Source organism: Globicephala melas, chromosome 10 (genome assembly GCF_963455315.2).
Source record: "Globicephala melas chromosome 10, mGloMel1.2, whole genome shotgun sequence".
Taxonomy (NCBI): domain Eukaryota; kingdom Metazoa; phylum Chordata; class Mammalia; order Artiodactyla; family Delphinidae; genus Globicephala; species Globicephala melas.
Window position 1 is genome coordinate 8794407 of NC_083323.1, and position 23600 is coordinate 8818006.

Below are 23600 nucleotides of genomic sequence, written 5' to 3' on the forward strand. Positions count from 1 at the left end.
AGCTCCTGAGGCCACGCCACAGGCCTGCACTGAGCGGACGGACAGGCCAGCCCGGGCTCGGGGAGGCAGGTCTGCCACAGCCCCCGGGCAGCATCGGCCAAGTCGGCCCAGCCAGGCCTCCGCCCAGAGCCGCTCTCCCCTCCGGCTGGTCCCCCACCCCGAGGCCCCAGCTCCCTCCGGGGCTGCCACTACCTCCTGCTTGTCATGGTGACACTTCTCGCAGCTGGCCGGGGAGGAGTAGTGGTGGAAGATGGAGCCGGACAGGTTGTCGATGATGGTCAGCTCCCCCTCCAAGGAGTCCTTGATGATTAAAGAGACGCTGTCCAGCCACAGGTTCTCCTAGGCGGACGGGGACGGGGTGGGGACAGGCGGGATTATCGGCCGGGTCGGGACGGCGGGGTGGGTGGGCACAGCTGCCCTCCTGGTTCTCTGCCTGTGGCCTGGGCCCGACCCCTCATCACAGGGTCGCCCCTTCAGTGGAGCCGAGCAAGTGGGGCCCGAAACGACAGAGCTTTCTGCCCGAGGCCCCCGCCCAGCTGCCCTCCCAGCCCTCTGCGACCCCGCTGCCCTCTCCGGGCCCCGCCCACCTGGGCTGGCGAATAGCAGTTTCGGATCAGGTGGCCCTCGGCGTCGCCCGCGCTACCCGCCCCTCCTGGCCCGCGGCCAGGCACGTGTGCCCCCGGGGAGCCGGCAGGTGGCCGCGGGCCGGGGCCCAGGCCGTGGGCAATCTCCAGCTCCAGCTCAGCGTCCATCTCAGCGTCCTCCTGGGCCTCCTTGTTGCTGTCGTCCAGGTGCTTCATGAGCACGGCCACCACCACGTTGATGAGCACGAACTGGGCCGTGAGCACAAAGCTGACGAAGTACAGCGGCGACACGAACTGCAGGCTGCTCAGGCAGCTGCGCTCATCATGGGTGCAGTCCCGCAGGGTGTCCTGCACCCGGCGGGGCGGGGAGGCAGTGGTGAGGCCCGGGGGCCTCCAGGCGCAGGCCTCATCTCTGTCCTCACAAGCCCCTCCCCACCCAGTCCAGGCCAGACCGCGGCCAGGGCCGAGGAGCCTGCGCTGGGTGATGGGCAGTGAGGCCAATGCCGAGCGCCTGGCACCCGGAGGAGTGGTGCCCGGAGCCCCTGGCCCTGGTCGTGGGCCCCCAGGACCCTCTGGCCCTGGGCAGAGTCCCGTCCCCTAGAATCTGAGCACTGACCCCAGAGCAGCACTTAGGGGCAGACAGAGACCCTGGCCTTATCTCCACCTCACTGTGCTTCAGGGTCCCGGGCAGGTCCCTCTGCTTCTCTGTGCCCTGCACCCCCCTCCCGCTGGGCAGGCAGAGGGCCCGGGAGCCCTGGCTGTCAGGACCCGGAACCCAGCCCAACTCTCCCTCCCCAGCCCACCCACGTGTACCTTCATGATCCCGTTCCAGTTGTCGCCAGTGGAGACCTGGAAGAGCGTGAGGAAGGCCATGCCGAAGTTCTCGAAGGTGGCGTGCCGGCTCATGCCCTCACACGGGTTCTCGTCATTGCAGACTGGAAGGAGAGTGGGGTCAGCCCGGACCGCCCTGCACTGCTGCCTCGGCCTCATCTCAGAATCCCACGACAACCTCAGAGGTGTGTGCAGACTGTGCCCAGCCCACAGATGGAGAAACTGAGGCTCAAGGAGGTGCCACACAAGCTGGCACTCAAATTCCGGTGAGCCTGGCTCCTCCCTCCACCCAGGTATCAATTCCTGAGAGAGACGATGGGGTGGGTAAGGACCAATGCCCAAGGGAGCCCCACTTTCTGGAGCCAGCCCTGTGCAGGGCTGGGCTGGATGTGGGCTGTGTTGCCCTTGGTCTGTGCCCTGGCCACTCTGCCTGCTGGGGCGGCACTGGCTCTGGATGGGCACCGGCAGGTGGAGCCAGAAGGGGCATCCCTGAGAGGCCAGACAGTTGGGGGGCCCCAAGTCGGCGGTCCACTGCACAGGCCTGGGTGTGCCTGTGGACCCAGGCTAGCGTCTCTCAAAAGCTGCTATTCACACTGGGAGGGGCACGTGGATGGCTGAGGGTCGCCCATCCATCCCCCCCCCCAGGCCTGCTCTGGGGGCATCTCCCCAATACAAAGACCTTGATGGCACAGTCTGGTGGGGGAGTGTGTCTCAGGCCTCCCCACCCCTGCCGAGGCCCTCCACCAGACCTGTTCCACGAAGCCCCCAAGCCCAGGCCTGCTTCAGGCGTCACGCACCCAGCTTCCCGAAGAGCTCCACTCCCAGGGCAGCATAGATGAAGAAGAGCAGCATGAAGAGGAGGCCCAGGTTGCCCACCTGTGGGGACAGCAGGTGGGACTGGGCAGGGCCTGGGGAGGTGGCGGGCGGCAGGCTCCAGGCAAAGGACCAGCCTGAGGGTCGGGGCAGCTGTAACATTTCACCAGGCTCTGTGTCCGTGTCTGCCACCCCTGCACGACCTCCTGGAGGGCAGGCCAGGTCCGGCACAGAGCACAGGACAATAATAAAACACGTGTGGAGCCTTTGCTGTGAGAGGCCCAGTTTCAAGCACTCCACGTTCATTACTGCACACAGGGATCTATGAACTCTCTTTTACCCGCATTCTTCAGGGGAAGAAACAGATGTACCGAGAGGTGAAGTACTTGCCCAGGGCCACATCGCTAATAAGTGGTAGGACTGGGATCAAGCCTAGCAGGCTGGCCCCAGGGTCCATGCACACAGTCGCTACACCTGTGTGTGGTTAGTACCATCCCACAGATGAATGGAGAGAGAGGAAAGGAAGGTGCAGCAATAATGCCACCTCCTCCACGAAGCCTGCCTGGATTCCCTCAGGCAGACCAGGATGCAGTCTGACAGCATGAGAGTAACTGGTGTGTCCCTGTCACTGTCTCTGCCAGTCTGGGAAGTCCTTGAGAGCAGAGACATGGCTGGATTAATTCAGATCTGCTTCCTCAGGCCAGCATGGGCCCCGGCCACAGAGCGGAGTGAACATAGGAATCATGCAAGACTGGGGGCCCCGGAAGCCTCCTGCAAACGCAGCCACCCCCATCCCACAGCTCCTGTGGGAGAAAAACATCACAGATTCCAAACCTATTTCAAATCTATCCATAGTCCAGAGACCGCCTTTAATTCGTGTTATGGATGAGATAAGGGTCAAAAACGTTCCTGCCCTAGAAATGAAGTATCTCTAAGAACCCTCAGAAGACCCGCGTGAATAGAACCCGAGGATGTCTGCGTTAATTGCTGAAAAATAAACCACGTTAATCACAGACTCTTAATGCTTCTCTGCTGCAGACAAGGGTTTCCTTCCAATCTGTGCTACAATCACACCAACAGTGTCTAATTAAATGATTCTCATTCATTAATGAAACAAGCACTCATTGAGTACCTCTGAGGCCAGATGTGAGGCCCCGACTGCCGGAAGGAATCCGGCAGGGCCTGAGCCTCAGCGCAGCTTCCCACCCTGTGCGGGCCCAGGTCAGCATTTCTTCAACCTCACCTTTCCTACCAGCTCCCCCTCTTCCCTGCCCTCAGCATCTCCGAGTCTGCACGGCTACAGCAGCCTCCTCAACGGCCTCCCTCCCTCCAGCCTCTCCCTCAATCCATTCTCCTCACGGTCACCAGAGCAACCTTCTTAAAGGCAGCTCTGCTTGAGGCCTCCCTTATCCAGACCCTCCCGTGGCTCTCATTGCCCACGGGACAAAGCCCAGGCCTGCTGTCTTGACATCTAAGGCCTGTGTGATCCAGCCCTGCGGACCCCCTCCCAGCCTGATTCTCCACCCCGACTCCAACCACACAGAAAACAGACCCCATTTGCATATTCTGTTTCCTCTGCAGGGAAGACCCTCTCTCTGTCTTTGCCTGTTAAATGCCTCCTCCCCACCCCCAATACCCAGATCATGGGTCACCTCCTCTGAGAAGCCTTCCCTGATGCCTCCTCCCTCTGAGTGCCTGAGGCAAAGCCTGGAAGGATGGGGCTGAAGTTTCATTTTCGTATCACTTTACACAGAACCGAGGAAATGTCCAGGGTCAGCTAGCAGATGCTGAGGGGTAAGCCCCTCACCCCAATACCGCATGGTTCTTGGCACATGCATCTCTTAAAGTATAATTACTGTCACGTGTCTCCTACTCGAAGCTGGGACCTCCTAGGCATCTCCACGTGCCCTATGCCAACTCAGTGCTGGCCTGGGAGCCACCCTAGCATGGCCGGGGGTCAGAACAAGGGGAAAGGGGTAGGGGAAGGGGCAAGGAGGCCAGGCAGGCTGGGGGCACACTCGCCACCCCCGTTTCCATCCTTAGCAGACGCTTACCTGGCACTTCCTGTGATCCAGGCACCGTTCAGGGCTTTTTAAGCTTTAACCATTTTAAACCTCACAACACGCCTTTGAGGTCAGCGCTGATACCATCCCCCATTTCACAGGCAAGAAAACCAAGGCACGAGAGATTGAGTCACACACCCAGGCTCTCACCGGGGATGAGGCTTTGACCACAGGTCAAAAGGGCTTGAGTCTGGGCTCCAACCCACTTCCTGTCTACACCCTAACCCCCCAGCCCAGCACTCACCCCCCATCTCCCATGAGACAAATTCCTCTGAAGGGATTTCATGTTAGGAAAGACCACAGCTCTCTGAACGAAGGCCCTTGCTTTCCACCCAGACCTGCTGTAAGCCGTGTCACTTTCCCTTTGCAGCTAGGCTGCTGGGAAGCTCACACCAAACTCAAGAACGGAACTCATTAACATCCCTAGCCCAGGTTCCTGAGAGGGTTAGCTTTGCTTTCACCTGCCCTGGGCTGTTAATCTTTTATCCTCATTTTTAGCATGCTGTATCCGTGCCTTTTACTTTAAGACACTTAAAGTTCCTTAAGACTAGGTGAGTCATAATGAATAAATGAATGCATATGAGGTTCACCTCAGAGTGAGGTGAGACCACACTGAGGGGAGGGGGAGCTGGGACTGCAGAATTCCGAGGAGGACGAAAGCTGCACCCTCTGTGGCCCTGACCCATCTCCCCTCCGGTCACCACTGTGGGGGGCTTTCCTAACTTCCCAGGGTTCTCACCCAGGTCAGGGTTTCATGCTGTCCCCTCCTAGAATGTCATATCTGTCACCTCTCCATCCACATCACCACCTCTCCTACCAAGCCACCTTACAAGGTCAAGCTCAAAGTGCCCTGACGCCTTCCCTGATTCCCCAGTGTGAGGGCCTCTCCCCACACCGCCCTGAGGCCTCTGTCTTCCCCTCCAGGCTGGTGACTCCTCAGGGCAGAACATGGGCGCTCAGCGGCAGCCCAGGGTCCGGTACACAGCAGGCGTGGGCAAGCGCTTGGCGAGTCAGGGAAAAAGAAGCAGAGGGGACCCCGCCCATCTCACAGCCCCTGGCTCACATTTGCTTCTCTGGAGGTGGGACCCTGCCCTGGCTCCGGGCAGCTCTGGAGAGAAGGGAAGTCAGGGCCCATGCGCCCCAGGGCCCCAGAGAGGGGCCACAGGGGCAGCTCTTACCTGGGGCAGAGCTTGCACCACGGTGTCCAGCAGGGCCCGCATCCCCGTGGCCATCTTCAGCAGCTTCAGCACTGTGGGCGACACCCAGCCCGGCCCACTCAGCCCGGGCCAGTGGGGACAGGCATGTGCACGTATGTGCTCGTGTGTGAATGCAGGAGAGTGAGAAAGTGGAGGAGCGTGAAATCAAGGACGACAGCTCTGCGATGCCGTACTACAAGCACGTGGGTTCAGCTGAACAGGGCAGTGAGGCCACAATGACCGACGCGTGAGTGGCCCTGGGGTCTCTCCCTTTCCCTCTGGCTGGAGAGGGCCCCAGTATTACTGCTGAGCTTCTCCACCTGCCCCTTCACCACTTCAGAATCTGGGGGCAACGTGCAGGGCAGGCGGAAGGGTGAGCATTGAGGCAGGAGGCTTTTGAACGAAGTGTGAGGACAGCCTTGGGGAGAAAGGGAGGCTTCTGGGAGAAGGAAGAGGATTTCAAGGACAGCGCGTCCCAGGCAGTGCTGGAGAAATGCTGGTGAGGACCCAGTGTCTTCCCAGCTGCACTGGGTTCCTTTCAACCGAACCTGAGACTGGACCACAAGGACCAGGGTGTTATATGGAGGGGGTGTGCAGGATGCAGTACAGAGCTGTCAGGACAAGGGTGCGTGTGTGCCCACGGGACGGTTGGTTGAGTGTGTGTCAAGTATGGGCTCCTCCTGGCTCCTGTTCCCCTGCTCAGCAGGAGGCCCGTGCTGCCCCGCAGCCCTCCCCCACGGGTCCCTCACCCCGGGCGATGCGCAGGACCCGCATGATACGGATGATGGTGGGGTTGATGGGCAGCGCCGCGTTGATCTCGATCTCCTCCAGCGTGATGCCCATCACCGACAGCAGCACGATGGCCAGGTCCAGCTGGTTCCACCTTCGCGGCCGGGCAGAGGAGGTCAGGAGTGAGAAGCAGGGTGAGGGGCACTCGAGGTTAGATACGCCCCAGCTGGGAGGAACTTCCCAGCTCTCCACCCTCCTGCCGTGGCCCAAGGGGATCCCTAACAGCCCCTCCAGATCCCAATGGTTCCAGCTCCTTCTCTGCCCCCCACAGCCTCTGATCCCTCAAGCAAGAGGCTGACCAGGCTAAATGAACATCTCTGGCCTCTGCGGGGAAAGAGGAATGGGCTCTGACTCCTAGGTCTGAATCTTGAGCCAGATGCTCCCCCTGTGTGGCCTTGGGCTAGTCCATCAACCTCTCTGAGCCCAATGTGTTCCCTCTGAAAAGGACTAGCATGAGATATGGCCTGCTCTGCCTGTGGGGTATGGAAGACCCACAAGAGATGGGCTGAGGAGGGCTTGGCAGAATGCCCTGCACCCATCAGGGCTGTAGGCAGCACACACCTGGGGTCCCTGGCCATCAGTGGCCAGACACTTATTGGTTCCCCTCCTCCAGCTGCTCCAGGCTTCCCCAGAGGTCAGGACTGCTTCCCCATCCTGCAGCCCACTCTCTGCTGCCCCAGCCCAGCTGCTCACCGGTCCTTGAAGAAGCGCCTCAGACCAAATGCCACCAGCTTCAGCACAGCCTCCAGCACAAAGACAGTGGTGAACATGTAGTTGCAGTACTTGAGGGCTGTCTCCAGAGACTGCAGGGGCAGCAAAGAGAAGCATGATCCAGGCCCCATGACCTGTCCCCCACCTTATTCCAGCCAGAAAATCTCTGCCTTTTAAGGGGAAAATTTACTCCATTCACATTTAATGCAATGATTTACATATCTACTTTCATGCTTTCCACCTTACTTAATGTGTACGATTTACTTTACATTGCTGTTTTCTTTTCCTTATTTCTGCTGGCTTGGTCCAATTGCCACTCTATGGAGGCAGTATGGGGTAATGGTTAAGGGTTGTGGTTAAGAACCAGACTGCCTAGATTTGAATCCAGACTCAGCACTTACTCCTTATTCACTGTGTAACCTTGGCAAGTCACTTGACCTCTCTGGGACTTAGTCTTCTGATCTATGAATTGGGGATGATAATAGCACCCCCCTCAGAAAGTTGCTATAAAAGTTAAATGAGGTAATAGCCCAACACCGGACAGGATAAATGCTTGGTAAATGAGAACTATTACTATTCTATCTCTTCATGTTAATTTAGAAGTTCTACAATTACTGTTCCATTCCACCAGCGGCTGCCTTCCTTTTCCCTGCACTTATAATATTCCTCTCCTACCATTTAAAATAAGATACTAATTCTTCATCTGAAGGCTCTGCTCTCCCCTCCTTCCCCCACTCCAGTAAGTCTTTAAGAAGACTTGCCCCTGCGTACCCCTCACGTGTCCCTCACGCACACCGCCCGCAACTAGCTGGGAACTGGTCACCTCTCCTACCGCAGTGTTTGCCCCCAGCGGTCCTGCCCCTCCCCCAGGCTCCACATGCCCCGTAGTGGTGGAGCCAGCTGGCAGGCCCTGCATGCAAATCAAAGCTCCAGTCCTGCCTCCACCGCTCACCGGCTGAGTAACTTGTGCACATTTTATCTCTCTGAGCCTCGGTTTCCTCATCTACAAAAGCCTCCCCCAGGCACACCTTAGGATTGTTGTGAGGATTAGAGAGTTAATATCTGCAGTGTGTCCTGCAGAGTCACACTGAACATACCACAGCTACCGTCACCCATGTTCAAGGCTGGGTCCAAATGCCATCCCTCCTGCCCTCACCCCCGCCCCACCCCGCTCACGAGGACCGAGTGACCTCTCCCTCTCACTCCTCTGTCCTACCAGGCCCTGTGCCTCCTGAGCACAGGACCCCCGGTGGGGACGGTTCAGCCCCTGGGGTGGGGCCTTGCTGAGGACCCAGCCCCACCACGTGGCCTCGGGCCAGAGGCCGGGCTCACCGTGGGCTGGTTGTAGTGCTCCAGGGACATGGTGACCACGTTGAGGCAGATGATGCAGGTGATGAAGATGTCCAGGTAGTGGCTGGTGCACATGGAGTGGATGAGCAGCCGTGTGGGACAGTAGGTGGCATAGTAGGGCAGCCGCTGGGCCTCTGCAGGGGGTGTGGGGCGGCAGGGGGAGAGCGGCACAGACCACAGAGGGTTGGGGCCACGGTGGAGGCAGAGCACACGGAGCGCGAGGTGGAGGGGCAGGAGGAAGCCAGGGGGAGAGGTGCCAGTCTGCCCCAGGCCCTGGGAATCAGAGTTAGGTCTCTTCCCCCAAGCCAGAGCGCCTTGAGGGAAAGGGGTAGGACGTGAGGGAAGGTGGCAGAGAGGGCGCTGATTCTCCCCATCGTGCCCACGTGGGGGGTCCGGTCTGCTGGGGGCGGGGCATCAAGGCTCTGCCCTTGCCCTCTTCCTGGACTGAGCTGCCAGGGTCTCGTGCAGGTGGGCAGTGGGGTCACCATCAGACTCTGGGCGGACACCGAGAGGAGTCAGGTCACCTGGACAGGTGGGTGCTGGGGGAAGGGCAAGGCCAGGGGCCTGGGGGCCATATTCTCTGTTCCCTTCTGGCTGCAAAGGCCCAGTGGCCGGGGTCACGCCCTGGCCTTGGCCCCTGAGCCCCGCCCCCCGCGTCACCCACTCACTCCGGCGTTTCTTCTCCAGGCGCCGCAGCCGCTTCTCCTCGCGCCGCCGCGCCTCCTCGGCCTCCTGGTGCTGCCGGCACTTGTGGAAGTTCTCCACCACGACGCCCACGAACATGTTGAGCACGAAGAAGCTGACGATGAGCAGGAAGGAGATGAAGTAGAGCAGCATCCAGGGGTTGTGGTTGGGCACCGGCTGCGGGGACCAGATGGGGCTGAGGGAGGCTGCTCGGGCACCGGGGGGCCCACCGTGCAGGGCGCGCCCCACCTCGCCGAGCCTCCGTGCGGTGGGGGCACCGGCAGCAGCCTCTTGGGCAGCTGGGAGATTTGAAGGAGGCAGAGGTAGGAAGTGCCCACCCTGCTTGGCACAAGTATGGTGCTCAGCAAAGAGAGCCCTCCCCTTCCCCGCCATCTGTCTTCTTCCTCTCACCCACCATCCATCCGTCCCCCATCCACTTATTCATCCGTCCACTCATCATCCGTCCATTTACCCACCCACCCACCTCTCCATCCATACACTCATTCCTCCATCTACCCATCCATCCACTCACCATCCGTCCATTTATCCAACCATTCACCCATTTATTCATCCATCTAGAAACAAGGCAGGAAGCAAAGCAGCCAGCAGAGGAGAGAGCGCAACCCTGATGGAGTCTGTGTGTGTGTGCGCGTGTGTGTGTGTGTGTGTGTGTGTGCGTGTGTGTGTGTGTTGGTAGGGGTGGCAGGCAGGAGGGTACAGACTAAAAAGTGGAGGAGGATGTCTCCACGTGCTCTATTCCCCCCACATCCCCAAGTCCCACCTCTACCTCCAGTTCTAGAGTCTACGGGGTGAGGCCCTAGAGGCCAAGAGCCCGAGCCTGCTTACAGGCCTAGGCGCTGCCCCCAGCCCCGATTCCTTCACTGAATGGGCCCTGTCGTGACCAAGACAATCTCCCTGCTCCTTCTCCCGTGGCCCCCACAGCCATGACACTGCCAACCCTGGTCAGCCGCGTGTCTTGCCTAAAGTCCCAGCCTAGCCCCAGAGGGGATCCCCACTCTCAGGGGGATCTTGGGAGCGAGGGCTCAGGCCTCCTCTCGGGCCCAGCCTCCTCCCTGACCCCTTCCACCTCCCACTCCTAAATCCATCCTCACCCAGCAGCCCCGCGAAGCTCCCGCAAGCTCACCTCGCTCTAACCCCTTCACTGACACCCACTGCGCTCAGCTACGCTCCACACCCGGAGGCGTGCACAGGTCTTCCTGACCTTCCCACCCTGCTTCCCCGCGCCAGCCGCCTCCTCCCACACCCTCAGTTCTCCACACACGGGCTCTGCAGCCCTCCTGGCGGGGCCAGCTCGCAGCGCTCGCCCTGCACAGAGCGAGGCAGACAGAGCAGTGACTTACACCAGCCAGGGAGTGGCCCTCGTGGGGCAGGGTGCAGGCCAGGACGAGGAGGGGCGGGCTGTGGCTGACAGTGGGAAACCCCAGCTTCAGACCCCGGGGCCCCAAAGACACCGTGTCCCTCCCCGACTGCCCGGGCGGGACCTGGCCCAGCCACGCCCACCTGCTGGTCCACAGCAACAGCGTCCAGTCCATTGTACATGATGTTCACCCAGCCGTCCTTGGAGGCCAGCACAAAGAGGGACATCAGGGCCTGGAACCCGGGAGGAAAGGGTACAGGGGCAATGGGCGCAGGCAGTTCGGGCTGCGTCTGCCCCCTCCACAGCTCTGGGAGGCAGAGGGACAAGACCTTCCCCAAGTCCAGGGCAGAGCTGTGTCCTCAACCAACAAACCTTCTCTGAGGGTGCCCTGCGGGCCTGCCATAAGTCCTGCAGGCACTGCAAGAGAGTGAGACTGGGCCGGGAGTCCTGGGCTCCAGTCTCAGCTCTGAAATTAACTGCACAGGAAAATTCACGAGGCCTTTTCCTCTCACCCACGGAACGGCGCTAACACTTCAGTGACTGCCTGCCATGCTGGCTGGGAGGGTCAGCGGAGACTTTAAACTGGAAGGTTCCTGACAAACATGTGGGACCCTGCCACCATCACGCCAAGCTTGCCTCTGGCACCTGAAAACAGGAGCTCGTGAGAGAAATCAGGACCAGCCCAAGCTCGGCCACTCACTGGCTGTGTGACTTAATGTCTCTGGGCCCCGGCTTCTTCGCCTGTAAATGGCAATAATTGCTCCAACTAACAGATTTTAGAAACAGAGGTGATGCCCAGGAGACAGCCAGCCAAGGCTCCTACACAGACGGCAGGCCGAAGCATCCTCAGGATAGGTCTCCTGCCCTGAACTGGCCCCTCCTTCCGGCCCACCCAGGGCACAGACCCATCCTCTTCCCTTCCAGGCGGGAATGGTGCTGAGGGCTGCCCGGAAAGGGCTCAGGCCCAGGAGGAGGGCAGGGCAGGGAACAAAGAGGGAGCCCTCCCTGCCAGGGAGGTACACGGAGCCCTCACACACCAAGGGGCAAATGTCCCCGTGAGCCCCTGGATCACAGAGGCCTGAAGTACAGACGGCCTGGAACCTTGGAATCACAGACCAGCTGTCACTGATCCCAATTTACAGATGAGGGCACTGAAGCACAGAGAGGGTCAATACTGGCCTGAGGACACACAGCTGATAAATGGCCCCACAAGGGATCCAAGGTTTCGGGCCATGCCATAACCTCCCACGTGGCTCTGCAGGCTGAGAACACCCTACTCAGGGGTCCCCGGGCATCAGCCTGGCATCAAGCATGCCCAGAACGGGAAAGAGCTGGGGATGCTCCGTAGCGGCCCGGCCTGGGCCTGGCGCTGAGGTCAGGGAGTCAGGAGCAGGATCATAAAGGGCCCCCAGTGGCTTTCCCTCAGCTCCTGGAACATCTCTTTTAAAACATTGTCTCGGGACTTCCCTGGCAGTCCAGTGGTTAAGACTCCGCGTTTCCAATTCAGGGGGCGCGTGTTCGATCCTTGGTCGGGGAACTAAGATCCCACATACTGTGTGGGGAGGCCAAATGAATAATTAACACTTAGAACAAAATAAAAATCTTTTAAATTAAAAAAATAAAACATTGTCTTACCAACCACTGAGTTGTTAAGAACTTGAAAATGTACTACTTCTGGAGAATCTGGAGGGGTGGGGTCACTGGGACCCAGTTCCTGACCCCGTTTCCCGGCCACTCACTGCCCCTCTGAGGCCCCACAGCTCCTTTCCCAGGGGCCCCGGGGAGTGGAATCCCTGGGGATGAGCGCTTCCGTGGATACAGTTGGACGGTCCTCAGCAGAGAGGTCCGGGCCCTGGGCCACCCAGAGTTGGATCCTTGCTCCCTTCCTGTGTGAACTGGGGAAGGCACTCCCAGGCTGGTCATACCCAGTCACCTAGGTGGGCCCTCAAGAAACAGGAGCAGTTTGGGGGTGGGGGGAGCTCTTTGGAGGCAGCCAGCGGGGGGCTCTCATCTGGGACACGACTCAGATGGCCGAGCCTGGAAGGCCCCCAGGAGAGGGGACCAAGGGCAAAGCAGGAACTGGGCAGGGGCCTGCCTGCCAGCTGGAGCAGGGACCAGAGGAGATGGGTGATGGGAGAAGAAACCCACCCTGGGCCAGAAGCTTGATACACTTTAGTCTCTGCCACAGCCTGTATGGTGGCCTGTAACACTCCCATTTTACCAACAGGGAAACTGAGGCTCAGAGAGGCCACACCTACAGTAAGTGGCAGAGCCAGGATTCACACCTGGTCTGGCTGACTCCAAAAATGCCTGTCTGGGCACCCCCCCGGGCAGGGGGTGGGGGCCAGGAACCAATGTCCACTAAAGCACTTCCTAACTGCCAGGCACCTGCTGGACACTCTGTATTCACGGTCCCTCAGCCTCACGCTACCTGCCAAGTGAGTTCTACCCCTACCCATTCTGCAGAAAAGGAAATCAAGGCTCGCGAAGCAGAAGCCCTGGCAGGGGGGGGACTGGAGCCTGGTCTGTAATCCCAGGGCTGTCGGCACCAAAGAGCTGTCACCCCAGCCACCGGGGATGGGTCCGGTCAAGAGCAGAAGGGGGCACTCACCTGGCCCAGATTGTCGAAGTTGTACTTGTGGTGGACCCAGCGGTAGTTGGCGGCCACGCAGTCGGAGCGGTTGGTGATGTTGCGGGTGTCTATGCCCAGACAGTGGTAGAACTTGCCCTTGAAGAGCTGGGGGCAGGGACACGGGTCACAGGGTTAGTGACCATCTTGCCAGTGCTCCCAGGGGGTGGAGGGGGGAGTGCAAATCAGAAGAGGGCCCCGCCCCTCGGGGTCACTTCCTCCTTGTACGGCCTGAGCCAACCACTCCATCCCACCGTCTCTCCAAGTCCCCCAGCAGGAAGCGGGGCTGCTCGCATCCCATCTAACGAGTGAGGAAACTGAGGCCCGGTGGTGTCAGGAGATTTTCCCAAAGTCATTTGAGGTTTAAGAAGGGGCAGAGCCAAGCTTCACACCCTGGTCTGTCTGATTCTTACTCTTCCACAGACCCCAGAGATCAGACACCAGTACCCACACTGGGGATTCGGGCAGTGACTCCACGCGAGGAAGTTGCCTGTACACCCCCGAGAGACAGAGCGACGTAAAGGGACGCTCTCTAGGGACCCAAGCCCTCTCCATGTCAACTGCCTGGAAGGGACAAGGCCACTGTCCACACAGGGTCCACACCAAGCCCGTTCTGCCCAGGAGGCCACGCTGTGAATCTCTCAGCAACCCCAAAGGACACCTGTGCACGGGGTTCCTCCAAACCTACAGCCCCAGACACAGGACCAGGTGGGGAGCCTGGGGGCCTCAGCACAGGGCTCAGACCCTCAAGAGATAGGGTCTCAGCAGCAGCTCAGACCGCAGAAGGCCCAGGTCACTCTGCCACCCCCCAGCACACACTCTGTTATCTGCCCCACTACTCGCTGTCCCCCCCGAGGCCTCATTCTACACCCGGGCTGGGCCCCAACCCCAAATCTGAGTCAGCTCAAGGCCCTGCCTGGGTCAGAGACCCTCCATGACCCCTACCCCAGAGGAGCCAAGCCCCAGCTCCTTAGCTGCCATTCCAGGTCTCTCCCCACTCGGCCCGGCTCATCTCTCCATGCCAGCCGTAGCCCCGGGGCTCTCTCTCCACAGGTGCCCTGCTTGGTCCCGCCTCCCCACACGTTGCCCATCTGCCCCTGACACACCTTCCCCCCGCCGTGACCTGCCCAAACCTCCTGTCTTTCAAGGCCCAGTGCCAAGGCCACCTCCTTCAGGCGTTTTCCCCACTGTCCCCAGCCCACCCCTGGGCTGCCATTTACCCAGCCTGCCTTGCAGTCAGCCATCTGGGCCGTGTCTGTCTCCCTCCCTGGAATGGGAGCTAACTGCTGGCAGGGACCATGGCTGCTCCACTAGGGCCACCTGGCACAAGGTCTGGAGAGCTGGGCAGGAGTGTGGAGCCTCTTCCCCGACTGCAGAGCCCACCCCATGCCCTGCCCCGCCTGGGTGCCCCTCACCTGCACCCCCAGGATGCCGAAGATGATGAAGAAGGCACAGCAGATGAGGACGATGTTGCCGATGGGCTTGAGGGAAGAGATGAGCGTCTCCACCACCAGCTTCAGGCCAGGCGCCCGGCTGATGACACTGCAGGCAAGAAGGGGTCAAGGGTACCGTTAGCCGTCAGCCAGGCCTGAAGACAGCCCCTGCTAGGCCCAGAGTCACCAGAGCAGAGGCTCCCAGGCTCCAGATCTATATGAACAGCAAGGCACTGTGCTTTCACCCCAACCCCTTGGGATCCACACCACACCCTCCTCTAGATATTAACGCCCAGAGATGGCAGTGAGCCACGAAGGACTCACAGGGAGTGGGTAGCAGCCCTGGGGGCCACCTTCAGCCCCGCCTTCCAGCACCTGCTCCAGGCTCCTCCCCCAGGAGCGGGGCCCACAGGTGTGACCCTGGCCCTGCTCAGCTGGTGCTGGGCACAGGCTATGGAGGACTGAGTGGGTGTGGGTGGCCAGACCGAGGGGTTCACTTAGACCCTGGGGGCGTCCTTGGACAGTGCAGGGTGCCCCCATCCTCGGGTGCGAGGGTCCTCACCGCAGGGGTCGCAGGGTGCGCAGCAGCCTCAGGACCCGGAGGACCCCCAGGATCTTGGCTCCCCCGGCCGAGGCCAGGGACACCACAATGTCGATGATTGACACGAAGACAAGGAAGCCATCCAGCACATTCCAGCTGCTGCGCAGGTACGCCTGCTCACCGAAGTACAGGCCCAGCGAGACCACCTGGGGGAGGGGCGAGGGGCGGGGTCAGTCAGACTCCTCGGGAGGGTGGAGCGAGATCAGACGGGCGAGGGGCAGAGCCAGGTAGGCATGGGAGAGCCGGGAGCAGTGGGCTGGAGCGGACACGTGCCCTGCCGCCCCCTCTGAAGGCGGGCTATAGGTCTCCCTCTACCCAGGGAGCCACTCCCTGAAGCACCCCATTCCCTTCTCCCTGCACATCTGGTTAACCCAACTTGAAGCCATGTGCTCTGGGAAGCATCCTAGACAGAACCCTACCGCTGTGCCCTGCACCTGCAGCAGGTACCTCCACGACACTGGAAATGGGCTGTGAGCTCCTGGGCAGCGGGCACGAAGCTGACCGCATCCCGCCTTCCCCAGTCCTAGGAACCCAACCCAGTGGCTGGGACCAAGTGGGGGTGAGCCTCCAAGGCCACCTGTGGAATGCTGTTGAGGGGCAGGTGAGTGACAAGCGGAGCGGGGCTGGGCCAGGGGGAGGAGAGGTCCCAGGTGAAGCCAGGTACCTTCAGTGTCATCTCGCCCACAAAGATGGCTGTGAAGATGTAGTTGGACACAGTGAGGAAGATGCGTTCCTGAAAGAACCAGGAGATGCCATGGATCCAGGGTCTCCCGGGATTGGTCTGCCTTCAGCCGAGGGGCACCCAGGAGACGCCGCCGCTTCACAGTCCAAGGAGGCGGCCCCTCTCCAGAGGCAAGCTCCTGGCCACATCCCCCTCCATGGCATCCCCCTCCATGGCATCCCCCTCCATGGCTCTCCATGGAGAGCATCGCTGGGCTCTCCAACCCTCCCAGCCCAGCATGCTGTCCCTCAGCAGGCCCTGGGGACCTGTCCCTCTGCCGCGCTCCTTCCACCGCCCGAAAGCCCCAGCCACTCACGGTGCTGCCGGCCTCAATCTGGGGCCGCTCCAGGGCGATGGTGATGCAGTTGAGGAAGATGAAGGCCAGGACGACATAGTCGAAGAGCTTGTGGGCGATGATGGTCTGACACAGGACGCGGAACCTGGGCAGGGTGGGCAGGGGGCCACGTGAGTGTCAGTTTGCCCCTTACCCTGGCCAGGAGGAAGGCCCCAGGAACACATGAGAACCAGGGTGGCCTGGAGGAAGCTGACCCTTCTTTTCTCTGGCCACACAACAGGGGGCGGCTTTAGGTCTCTGCTCAGGATGCCCACCTGAAGCCACCTCTGCTGACCACACTGCAAGCTCCTGGCACCCGCCTAGCCCTGGCAAAGCTTTCCAAACACTGGCCCGAATCTCTAAGCCTTGTCCTCCGGCTGCATGGACACATTGTCTGATAGCCTCAGCTTCTGCCCCCAGGCCTTCCCTCGGGCTGCTCCCTCCACCTGGACCAGCCTCCCCCTCCTTACCACCCCTTCTTCATCTACAGAACGCTGTCTGCCTCCAAAGCCCAGCACAAAGGCCTCCTCCCCCAGGAAGCCTTCGGATGCCCCCCTCCAGATGGAAGCACCCCAGGTTACCGGAAGATTTATCCAACCTGGTGCCCAGCACAGGATGGCCTAGACTAGAGGAGATGCCCAGGAAAGCCCCCACACGAACCCCTTCCTCCCCAGCAGACCCCCCACTACAGGGCCGGAAGGCCCGCCCCCTACCTCCCCACCGCGCCCTGCCAATGGCCCTGCTTGGCTTGCCAGAAATCTCTCCCTCCCAAACCTGTCAAACCCCTACTCTAACGCCACCCTGAGCCTGGCCCTGCCCACCTGTTCTCGGGGGAGAAGAGGTAGACAGACCAGTCCTCGCGGACTTCGCACCAGTCAGGCTTGTAGACGTCAATCATCTTGCGGACGCGGAAGCACAGAGTCTGGCAAGGGGAGGACGGGGTGCTGGCAGGTCAGCGCTGCCCAGAGCCGCTCATATCCACCCACCCTGACCATCCAGCAAAGTGGGGCCGCTGGATGACCTCCGAACTCTCCCAGCAAGACCAGAACCCTCACCCCACCCAGGGCGGTCAGGGAGGGCTTCTCTCCCAGGGGCGGGCCCAGCTCAGAGGTGTTCCGGCCCCGCCCCCTCTTCACCCACCTGAAGCCCTCTCCCCATGGCCAGGGTCCCCCTTAGGCGGGACCCCTGTTGGTCCCTCCCACTCCAGCGCCACCTCTCGACCACTCCCCGTTGCGTCCCAGCTGACCTCCTCGTGGTACCCTCCGTGGCCCCCAGAGCCTCGCGCACTCACGTAGTCCATCTCCTCTTCGTCCTCCCCGGGATCCCGGCGGTCGTCCATCTTGGTGAAGACGTCCTTGGCGATGCTGGGCATCCTGCCATTGCAGTCCTCGTGCCCGGGGACCGGGCCTGCCGCCCTCCAGGCAGTCCGTGGGTGGGTGCCCACGGCGGGCACCAGCTCGGCCAGGTCCACCGAATCTCTGGTGTCGAGGGACAGCGTCCGGCGGTGGTGGCAGTGACGGTGCGCCAGGTGGGGACCATGCTGCGCTTGGTGGGCGTGCGGGGTGTGCGGGGCGTGCAGGGCGTGCGGGGGCGCGGCCCGCAGCGGCCCCTCCTCCCGGGCACCTTCGCAGGCCCGGGCGCCGCCGCTGCGCTCTGCCGCTGAGAGCAGGGACTCGTGCTCCGCCGATGGGGGCTTGTGCTTGAGGCTGTTCCAGCTGGAGCGACGGCTGGCCCAGGCCCCACTGCGGCCCCACGGCCCGTGATAGGAGCTCCGAGAGCTGGACTGGGAGGAAGCCCGGGGCTCCGGTCAGCGCCACCACACACACCCACGGTTGTGACTGAAGGGAGCCTGCACACCTGCTGAGGCCCAAAGAGGGCTGCCCACCTGGCCAGTGGGGGACAGAAGGGGCTAGACCCCAGAGGTCCTCTCCTTGCTCTGCCTCTCACTCCATCCACATCTACAGACACATGGGCACCTCCCCTGTGTGGCTATGTCCCTCCTGCCACCTCCCTTCCCTTGATAACAGTACAGTAAGTCAGGGCATCTTCCCATTTTACAGGAAGGGAAACTGAGGCTCAAGAAGGGCTGTAACTTGGTCATGGTTACAAAGTTTGGCAGTGGCAGAGGCCAGATACAAGCTCAGGCCTGCCCAACCCCAAGGCCCGGCTCTTAACCCTACACGTTGCTGCTAAAACAAAACCCATCTCTCTACACCAGACCCACAGGCACCATTCGTTCATTCACTCACTCATTCCTTGTTGCCAGGTCCTGCTCTGTCCCTGGGCACCCAGGAAGGCAACAGACATGGTCCCTGCCTGTTTCTGCCTGTTTCTAAGCCTAGGTACCAGTCTGAGGCTGGACTGGCAGACACTTCTCAGGGTCCCTCAGCACACACCCAGCAGGGAGTAGCCAACCAGAGCACCCCACGAGGACTCACCAGGGAGCGCTGGTCGTAGCTCACCCTCCCCAGTGACATGACACTGCTCTTGCGGGAGCCCAAGGCCATTAGCACGGGGTCTGGCTGCAGCGAGAGGCGGGGGGCGGATGCTGCAGCCCCAGTGGGGCCCAGATGTCCACCCAGTGGGAGATTGGGGTCCAGGTGCCCATTGGGGGTCATGGGGATTGGGCAGAGCTTGGGATCTGGAGGGTTCAGATAGAGACAGAGGGAGGAGCAGACAAGAGGACAGAACAAGAGCAAAAGAAGCCATGAGACAAAGAAACAGACAGGGACAGTAACAGAAATGAAGAGTTTTTCTGGAGAGACCTCCTCCACCAGGAAGTCCTCCTGCTTGGACCCCGTCACATGTGCCTCCCCTCTGCCCCATTTGCAAGGCTCTCAGCTTTATTTTTGGATGAGTGGATCCCTTGCCTTCTGTGTTCAGGGCCAGCCCCGAGCTTCACCCAACATAGGAACCTCACTCCCATGCCCAGTGCAGGAAGAAGGCAGAGCCTGCTTAGCCCGGTTACTGAGAAGGACACACCCTGGGCTGGGAGGTTTCCAAGCTGCGCAGTGGTGCTAAACAAAACCCAGGCATCCTGAGGCCCAAGGCTCTTCGCTACAGGCCAGCTGTATGGAGGGGTGAGGGTGGGCTGCAGCCACCCCTGTGGCTAGAATTCAGGAGAGCCATGAATGTCACTGACCTTTGGAGATTTAGCAATTCTTTCAATTATAAACGTAAACAAGAAACCATAGAGAATTAGCAGTCCCGAGCCTTGGCTTGAGGGGAAACCAGATGCTGTGCCCTCTGTCCAACTAGATCTGGGGAAGAGTCCTGGCCTCCTAGGTGACGAGTGGAGGTCCGTTTACCTCCGCCACTGTCCAGGCCCTCCTGGAGCTTGTCAAACTCCTCCATGTTGGATGAGCTCTGGTCCTCGTCCGAGTAGGAGCGATTGGCGTCGCCCTGGGAGACCGTCCCTCACATTGGAACAAAAGTCAGCTTAGCCCTTCCCTCCCTCCTGAATTTTTCAATGGGTGTTTTCACCCCCCCACATTTTACAGATGGGGAAACTGAGGCTCAGAAAATGGAAGCGAGAAGCTAACGAGGACCTAGGCCACAAACCCACATCTGCCTGATTGTAAGTGTCCCCAAAGCCTCAGAAAATGAAGGAGGCAGGATCCAGAATCCCAGATCTTGGGGACTTTAGGATCTCAGAGATGGAGAAGCCTAGGCCTACACCCCTGGGGGAGAGGCAGGGATCCTAGATGCAGATATCCCCCCACTTGCATGCCTCCTGTGATGGGAAGCTCATCACCTCACTGGCAACCCCCTCCTCTGGAGACCTGTTGCCTGCTAGATGTTTGAATCGCAGTCCTCCTCCATCCAGACCACCCCCCGCCCAGTCTCGTGCAGGCCCCAAAGGGGTGCTTCCTCCACCAGGGCCACAGTCACCTCCGCCTGGAAGCCCTCCACCAGGATGGCCACCAGCAGGTTGAAGAGCACATAGTTGCCGAAGGTCATGAGGGCAACGAAGTAGAGGGAGGCCCAGGGGGAGGTGGAGGCCATGCCATTGTAGAGGACGACGTTCCAGTCCTCCTGGGTAAGGATCTGTGCGGGGAAGGGAGAGGACAGCTCAGGCCCCCCAGCCCACTGGGTGCCCTAGGTGCAGGCACCCCGCAGCCCATGAGCACCTACAGCATCCTCTCACACACGCTCGGGCACACCCAGGGTCCTCGAAAACCACGGCCCTAGCTGGGGGCAGAGCCGCAGAATCACGCACGTGCATGTGTGTGTGTGCGCGCACACACACACACACACGCACACGCACACGCACACCTCTTCCTGCTGCCCGGCCCGCCCACACCCTCGAGGCCTATGTCACACACTCCTGCCCTGACACGTGCGCCCCACGGACCGGTGCTCCCTCCTGGCTGCTCCCCAGCCCCACCCTCTCAGCACCGTATCCCACCACCCAGGGCACAAGCCCACCCTGCCTTCTCCCCTTGTTCCTTCTGCCCCCACCCCACCTGTGTGTACACACCCACTCAACCATGGCCACAGTACACGTGCGGAAATAGTCTCGGGGAAGAATCCTAACCCCACAGTCTCAGGGCAGGAGCGAGGGGGCGGGGACGGGCAGCGGGCAGTCAGTCCAGCTGCCAGAGCCAGCGCTGCGCCAGCCTGGCCACTGGAGGCCGGGGTTGAGGGGCCTCCTTGTCAGGCCACTGCTCTCCCCTGGATTCTCTGAGGCTGGGGCACCTCCAAAAAGTGATCCTGGGAGAACTCCCTTCCCCAGATGCCCATGGACGCATGCTGGGGCTCACCTGGAACACCGTGACAATGGCCCACAGCAGGGAGTCGAAGTTCTTCCGGTCAGGGACGGTGTCTCCCGTGTCCGTGCGGAGGCTGAACTTGCAGCCAAAGATGTGCATGCCAAGGATGCTGGGGGAGAGACAGGGTGGCTCAGGGGACTCACACACACAGAGCTCTCTGCTACCCACCTTGTTTCATTCTCAGAACCACCCACTAAGATGGGAGGGGCCAGTGTTGGTCCAAGGATGCTGGGGGAGAGACAGAGGTGGCTCAAGGGACTCACACACCCAGAGCTCTCTGCCCACCCACCTTGTTTCCTTCTCAGAACAACCCACTAAGATGGGAGGGGCCAGTGTTGGTCCCATTTTACAGACGTGAGCACAGAGGCTCCGAGGGGCAGTACTCGCCCGGAGCCATAGGGGATTAAGTGATGGTGCCAGGATTCATATCCAGGTCTGGGGTGTTGCCTGGAGAAGCTCAACCAGCCACACTCCCCCAGGTTTCTGCCCACGGGCCCGGCAGGCCCCGCAGGTGTGGCCCCAGGGTGGGCGGGACTCACCTGAAGATGAAGATGAAAAGCATGAGCAGCATGCAGAAGGTGGCCACATTGTCCATGGTCTTCATGAGCACCACGAGCTGCCGCCGCAGCGCAGGCATGAAGCGCACCAGCTTCAGCACCCGCAGCAGCCGGAAGGTCCGCAGCACCGACAGCCCGCCGTCCGCCTGGCCCACAATCTCCCAGATGCTGCAGCCCGCCGGGCAGGGGTGGGGAGGGGAGAGAGGCAGGAAGGGTCAGAGGGAGGCCGGGAGGAGACGAGGGTAAAGGAAGGAGGAGAGGCCAGGTGGACGGAGAGATGGACAGCTTCCATTCGTTCACTCATTCATCCAATGGGTATTGTTTGACAGGTCACTGCGTCTCGTGGCACCCTGAAGCCAGGGCTCTGAACCCGGATTCCATGGACCACCCCCCGCAAGAAGTCTATGGCCCATAAATATCACTGACCTCTTTTTGAGATTTAACATTCTTTTGATTATGAACGTCAACAACAAACAGCAGAGAATTAGCACTTCCTGTGACCTCGTGGCCAATCGAAATCACTGATACTTTTCTATCACATGACAGCCGATACAGGTGTTTCCAGATATTACTTATACTCATCCTTTCTTTGGAATGATGGTAGTCACGGACCCACTGCTGTATCTTGCTATTTAATGAATTAATCCAGAAGTGCATACACTGCTATATCACAAATTTTCAAATATTTTGATAACTGTATTTCAGTGTAATTAGCTTCCTTTGATCTTATGTACTTCATTTACTGGCTGGGGTCAGTGCATTAAATCCCCCTCCCACCCCGTTCTGTTTCTAGGCCCACAGGCTAGGGGCGGGATTTGGGGGGGGAGGTCGGCACCTGATGATGACAATGATGCTGTCGAAGATGTTGTAGGGGTTCCGCAGGTAGTCAAAGAGCCCGAAGGCGGCCAGCTTCAGCAGCATCTCCAGGGCAAACATGCTGGTGAAGACCACGTTGCAGATCTCCAGGATGTTGGTCAGCTCCTCGGGCTATGGGGGTGTTGGGGAAGGGAACGGGGACCCGGTCAGGCCAGAGGGCTGCCGGGATACCCATCAGCTCTAGAACCTCCGGGAAGGCCCGGCTCTGCCACCCCGGCTCCACGACATGCAGGTCAGTGTCCTTGCCAGAGCTCCATCCTCCCCCTGCACTTGGCCTCAAGAAACCTACAGCGCTGCCTCATCTCTGCTGTCTTGAGAGGTCCACTGAGATGGGAACACATGGGGCTAACCTTCCACCAAGTTGGCAATGATGCTGGTAGTGCACACGAAGGGCCACATTATGATACCCATTTTACAGATAAGGAAACTAAGGCTCAGAAACAAGCCAGAGGTTACATGGCTAGACACAGAGCAAGACAAGAAGGCAAACCAGTGGCTGCGGAAACCCCGCTTGCCCACGACCCTAACCCATTTTGGGAGCACATGCAGGACCTGCCCTGTACACTTCATAGGCATCATGTAACTTAGTCCCTCATGAGAGCCCATTATGCATATGAAGAAGCAGGTTCAGAGAAGGCCAGTCCCCTGCCTGAGACTGCACAGTTAGTAAGGGGCAGAGCCAGGGTTTGAACCCAGGCAGCCTGGCTCCAATTCTCCACCCTTAACCCCTGCCTGTGCAGACCTCCCTACACAGCCTTCCCCTCACCTCCTTCCTTCCTTAGCAATGGCCATCTCAGGATTGTGGGTGGCTGGAGACCATCTGCCCTGGGAAGGGAGGAGAGACCGTGCACCTACTGTGTGCCACCACGGCTCTCAATCCACCTGACCACTGGTCAGTGGGGCTTACTTCTCCCGCTTCTCAGAGGAGGACACGAAGGCCCAGAGAGGTTAAGGGTCAAAGTCACCAGCTGCTCAGAGGAAGACTGGCCCCTCTGGCCGCAGATCCAACCTCTGCCCCTAGAGCTGTTTACTTGCTGGTTGTTAGCAGTAGGTGACACCCCTGCAAGTGGGACCACCCAAGGAACCCCAGTGTATGAAACAGGCCACCCTGTTGGCCACGACTGGGGGTGGGGTTCCAGGTCCTCCCCCCAACAGCCCGGGCCTCAGTTTCCCCATCCATAAATCGAGGGAATGGAGTAAGATGAGGGCCGTACAAGGCTCCAGCCCCTTCTCTCTCTACCCCTCCCCCAGCCCTGGCCCCTCCGCCTGAATCACGGA

At 60.2% G+C, this 23600-nt stretch overlaps 1 protein-coding gene across 8 annotated transcripts in view; it reads right to left on the bottom strand.

The window, feature by feature from the left end:
• Positions 1-23600, bottom strand: part of CACNA1I (calcium voltage-gated channel subunit alpha1 I) — a 117187-nt gene that overhangs the window by 9845 nt on the left and 83742 nt on the right. For 6 of the 8 annotated variants that reach the window (XM_060306839.1, XM_060306837.1, XM_060306836.1 and 3 more), the window contains 23 exons: positions 22282-22433; positions 21429-21614; positions 20881-20998; positions 20009-20164; positions 19426-19519; positions 18556-18758; positions 17409-17900; positions 16939-17039; positions 16100-16223; positions 15727-15795; positions 15024-15208; positions 14444-14570; positions 13011-13136; positions 10543-10632; positions 9006-9198; positions 8320-8471; positions 6970-7079; positions 6237-6370; positions 5470-5540; positions 2213-2291; positions 1398-1519; positions 588-932; positions 193-339 (listed from right to left, as the gene is read on the bottom strand). In XM_060306839.1, coding sequence (XP_060162822.1) covers positions 193-339; positions 588-932; positions 1398-1519; positions 2213-2291; positions 5470-5540; positions 6237-6370; positions 6970-7079; positions 8320-8471; positions 9006-9198; positions 10543-10632; positions 13011-13136; positions 14444-14570; positions 15024-15208; positions 15727-15795; positions 16100-16223; positions 16939-17039; positions 17409-17900; positions 18556-18758; positions 19426-19519; positions 20009-20164; positions 20881-20998; positions 21429-21614; positions 22282-22433 — 3576 coding nt within the window. The remainder of the gene's footprint in view (positions 1-192; positions 340-587; positions 933-1397; positions 1520-2212; positions 2292-5469; positions 5541-6236; positions 6371-6969; positions 7080-8319; positions 8472-9005; positions 9199-10542; positions 10633-13010; positions 13137-14443; positions 14571-15023; positions 15209-15726; positions 15796-16099; positions 16224-16938; positions 17040-17408; positions 17901-18555; positions 18759-19425; positions 19520-20008; positions 20165-20880; positions 20999-21428; positions 21615-22281; positions 22434-23600) is intronic. The other 2 variants (XM_060306843.1, XM_060306838.1) reach the window with 1 other exon arrangement.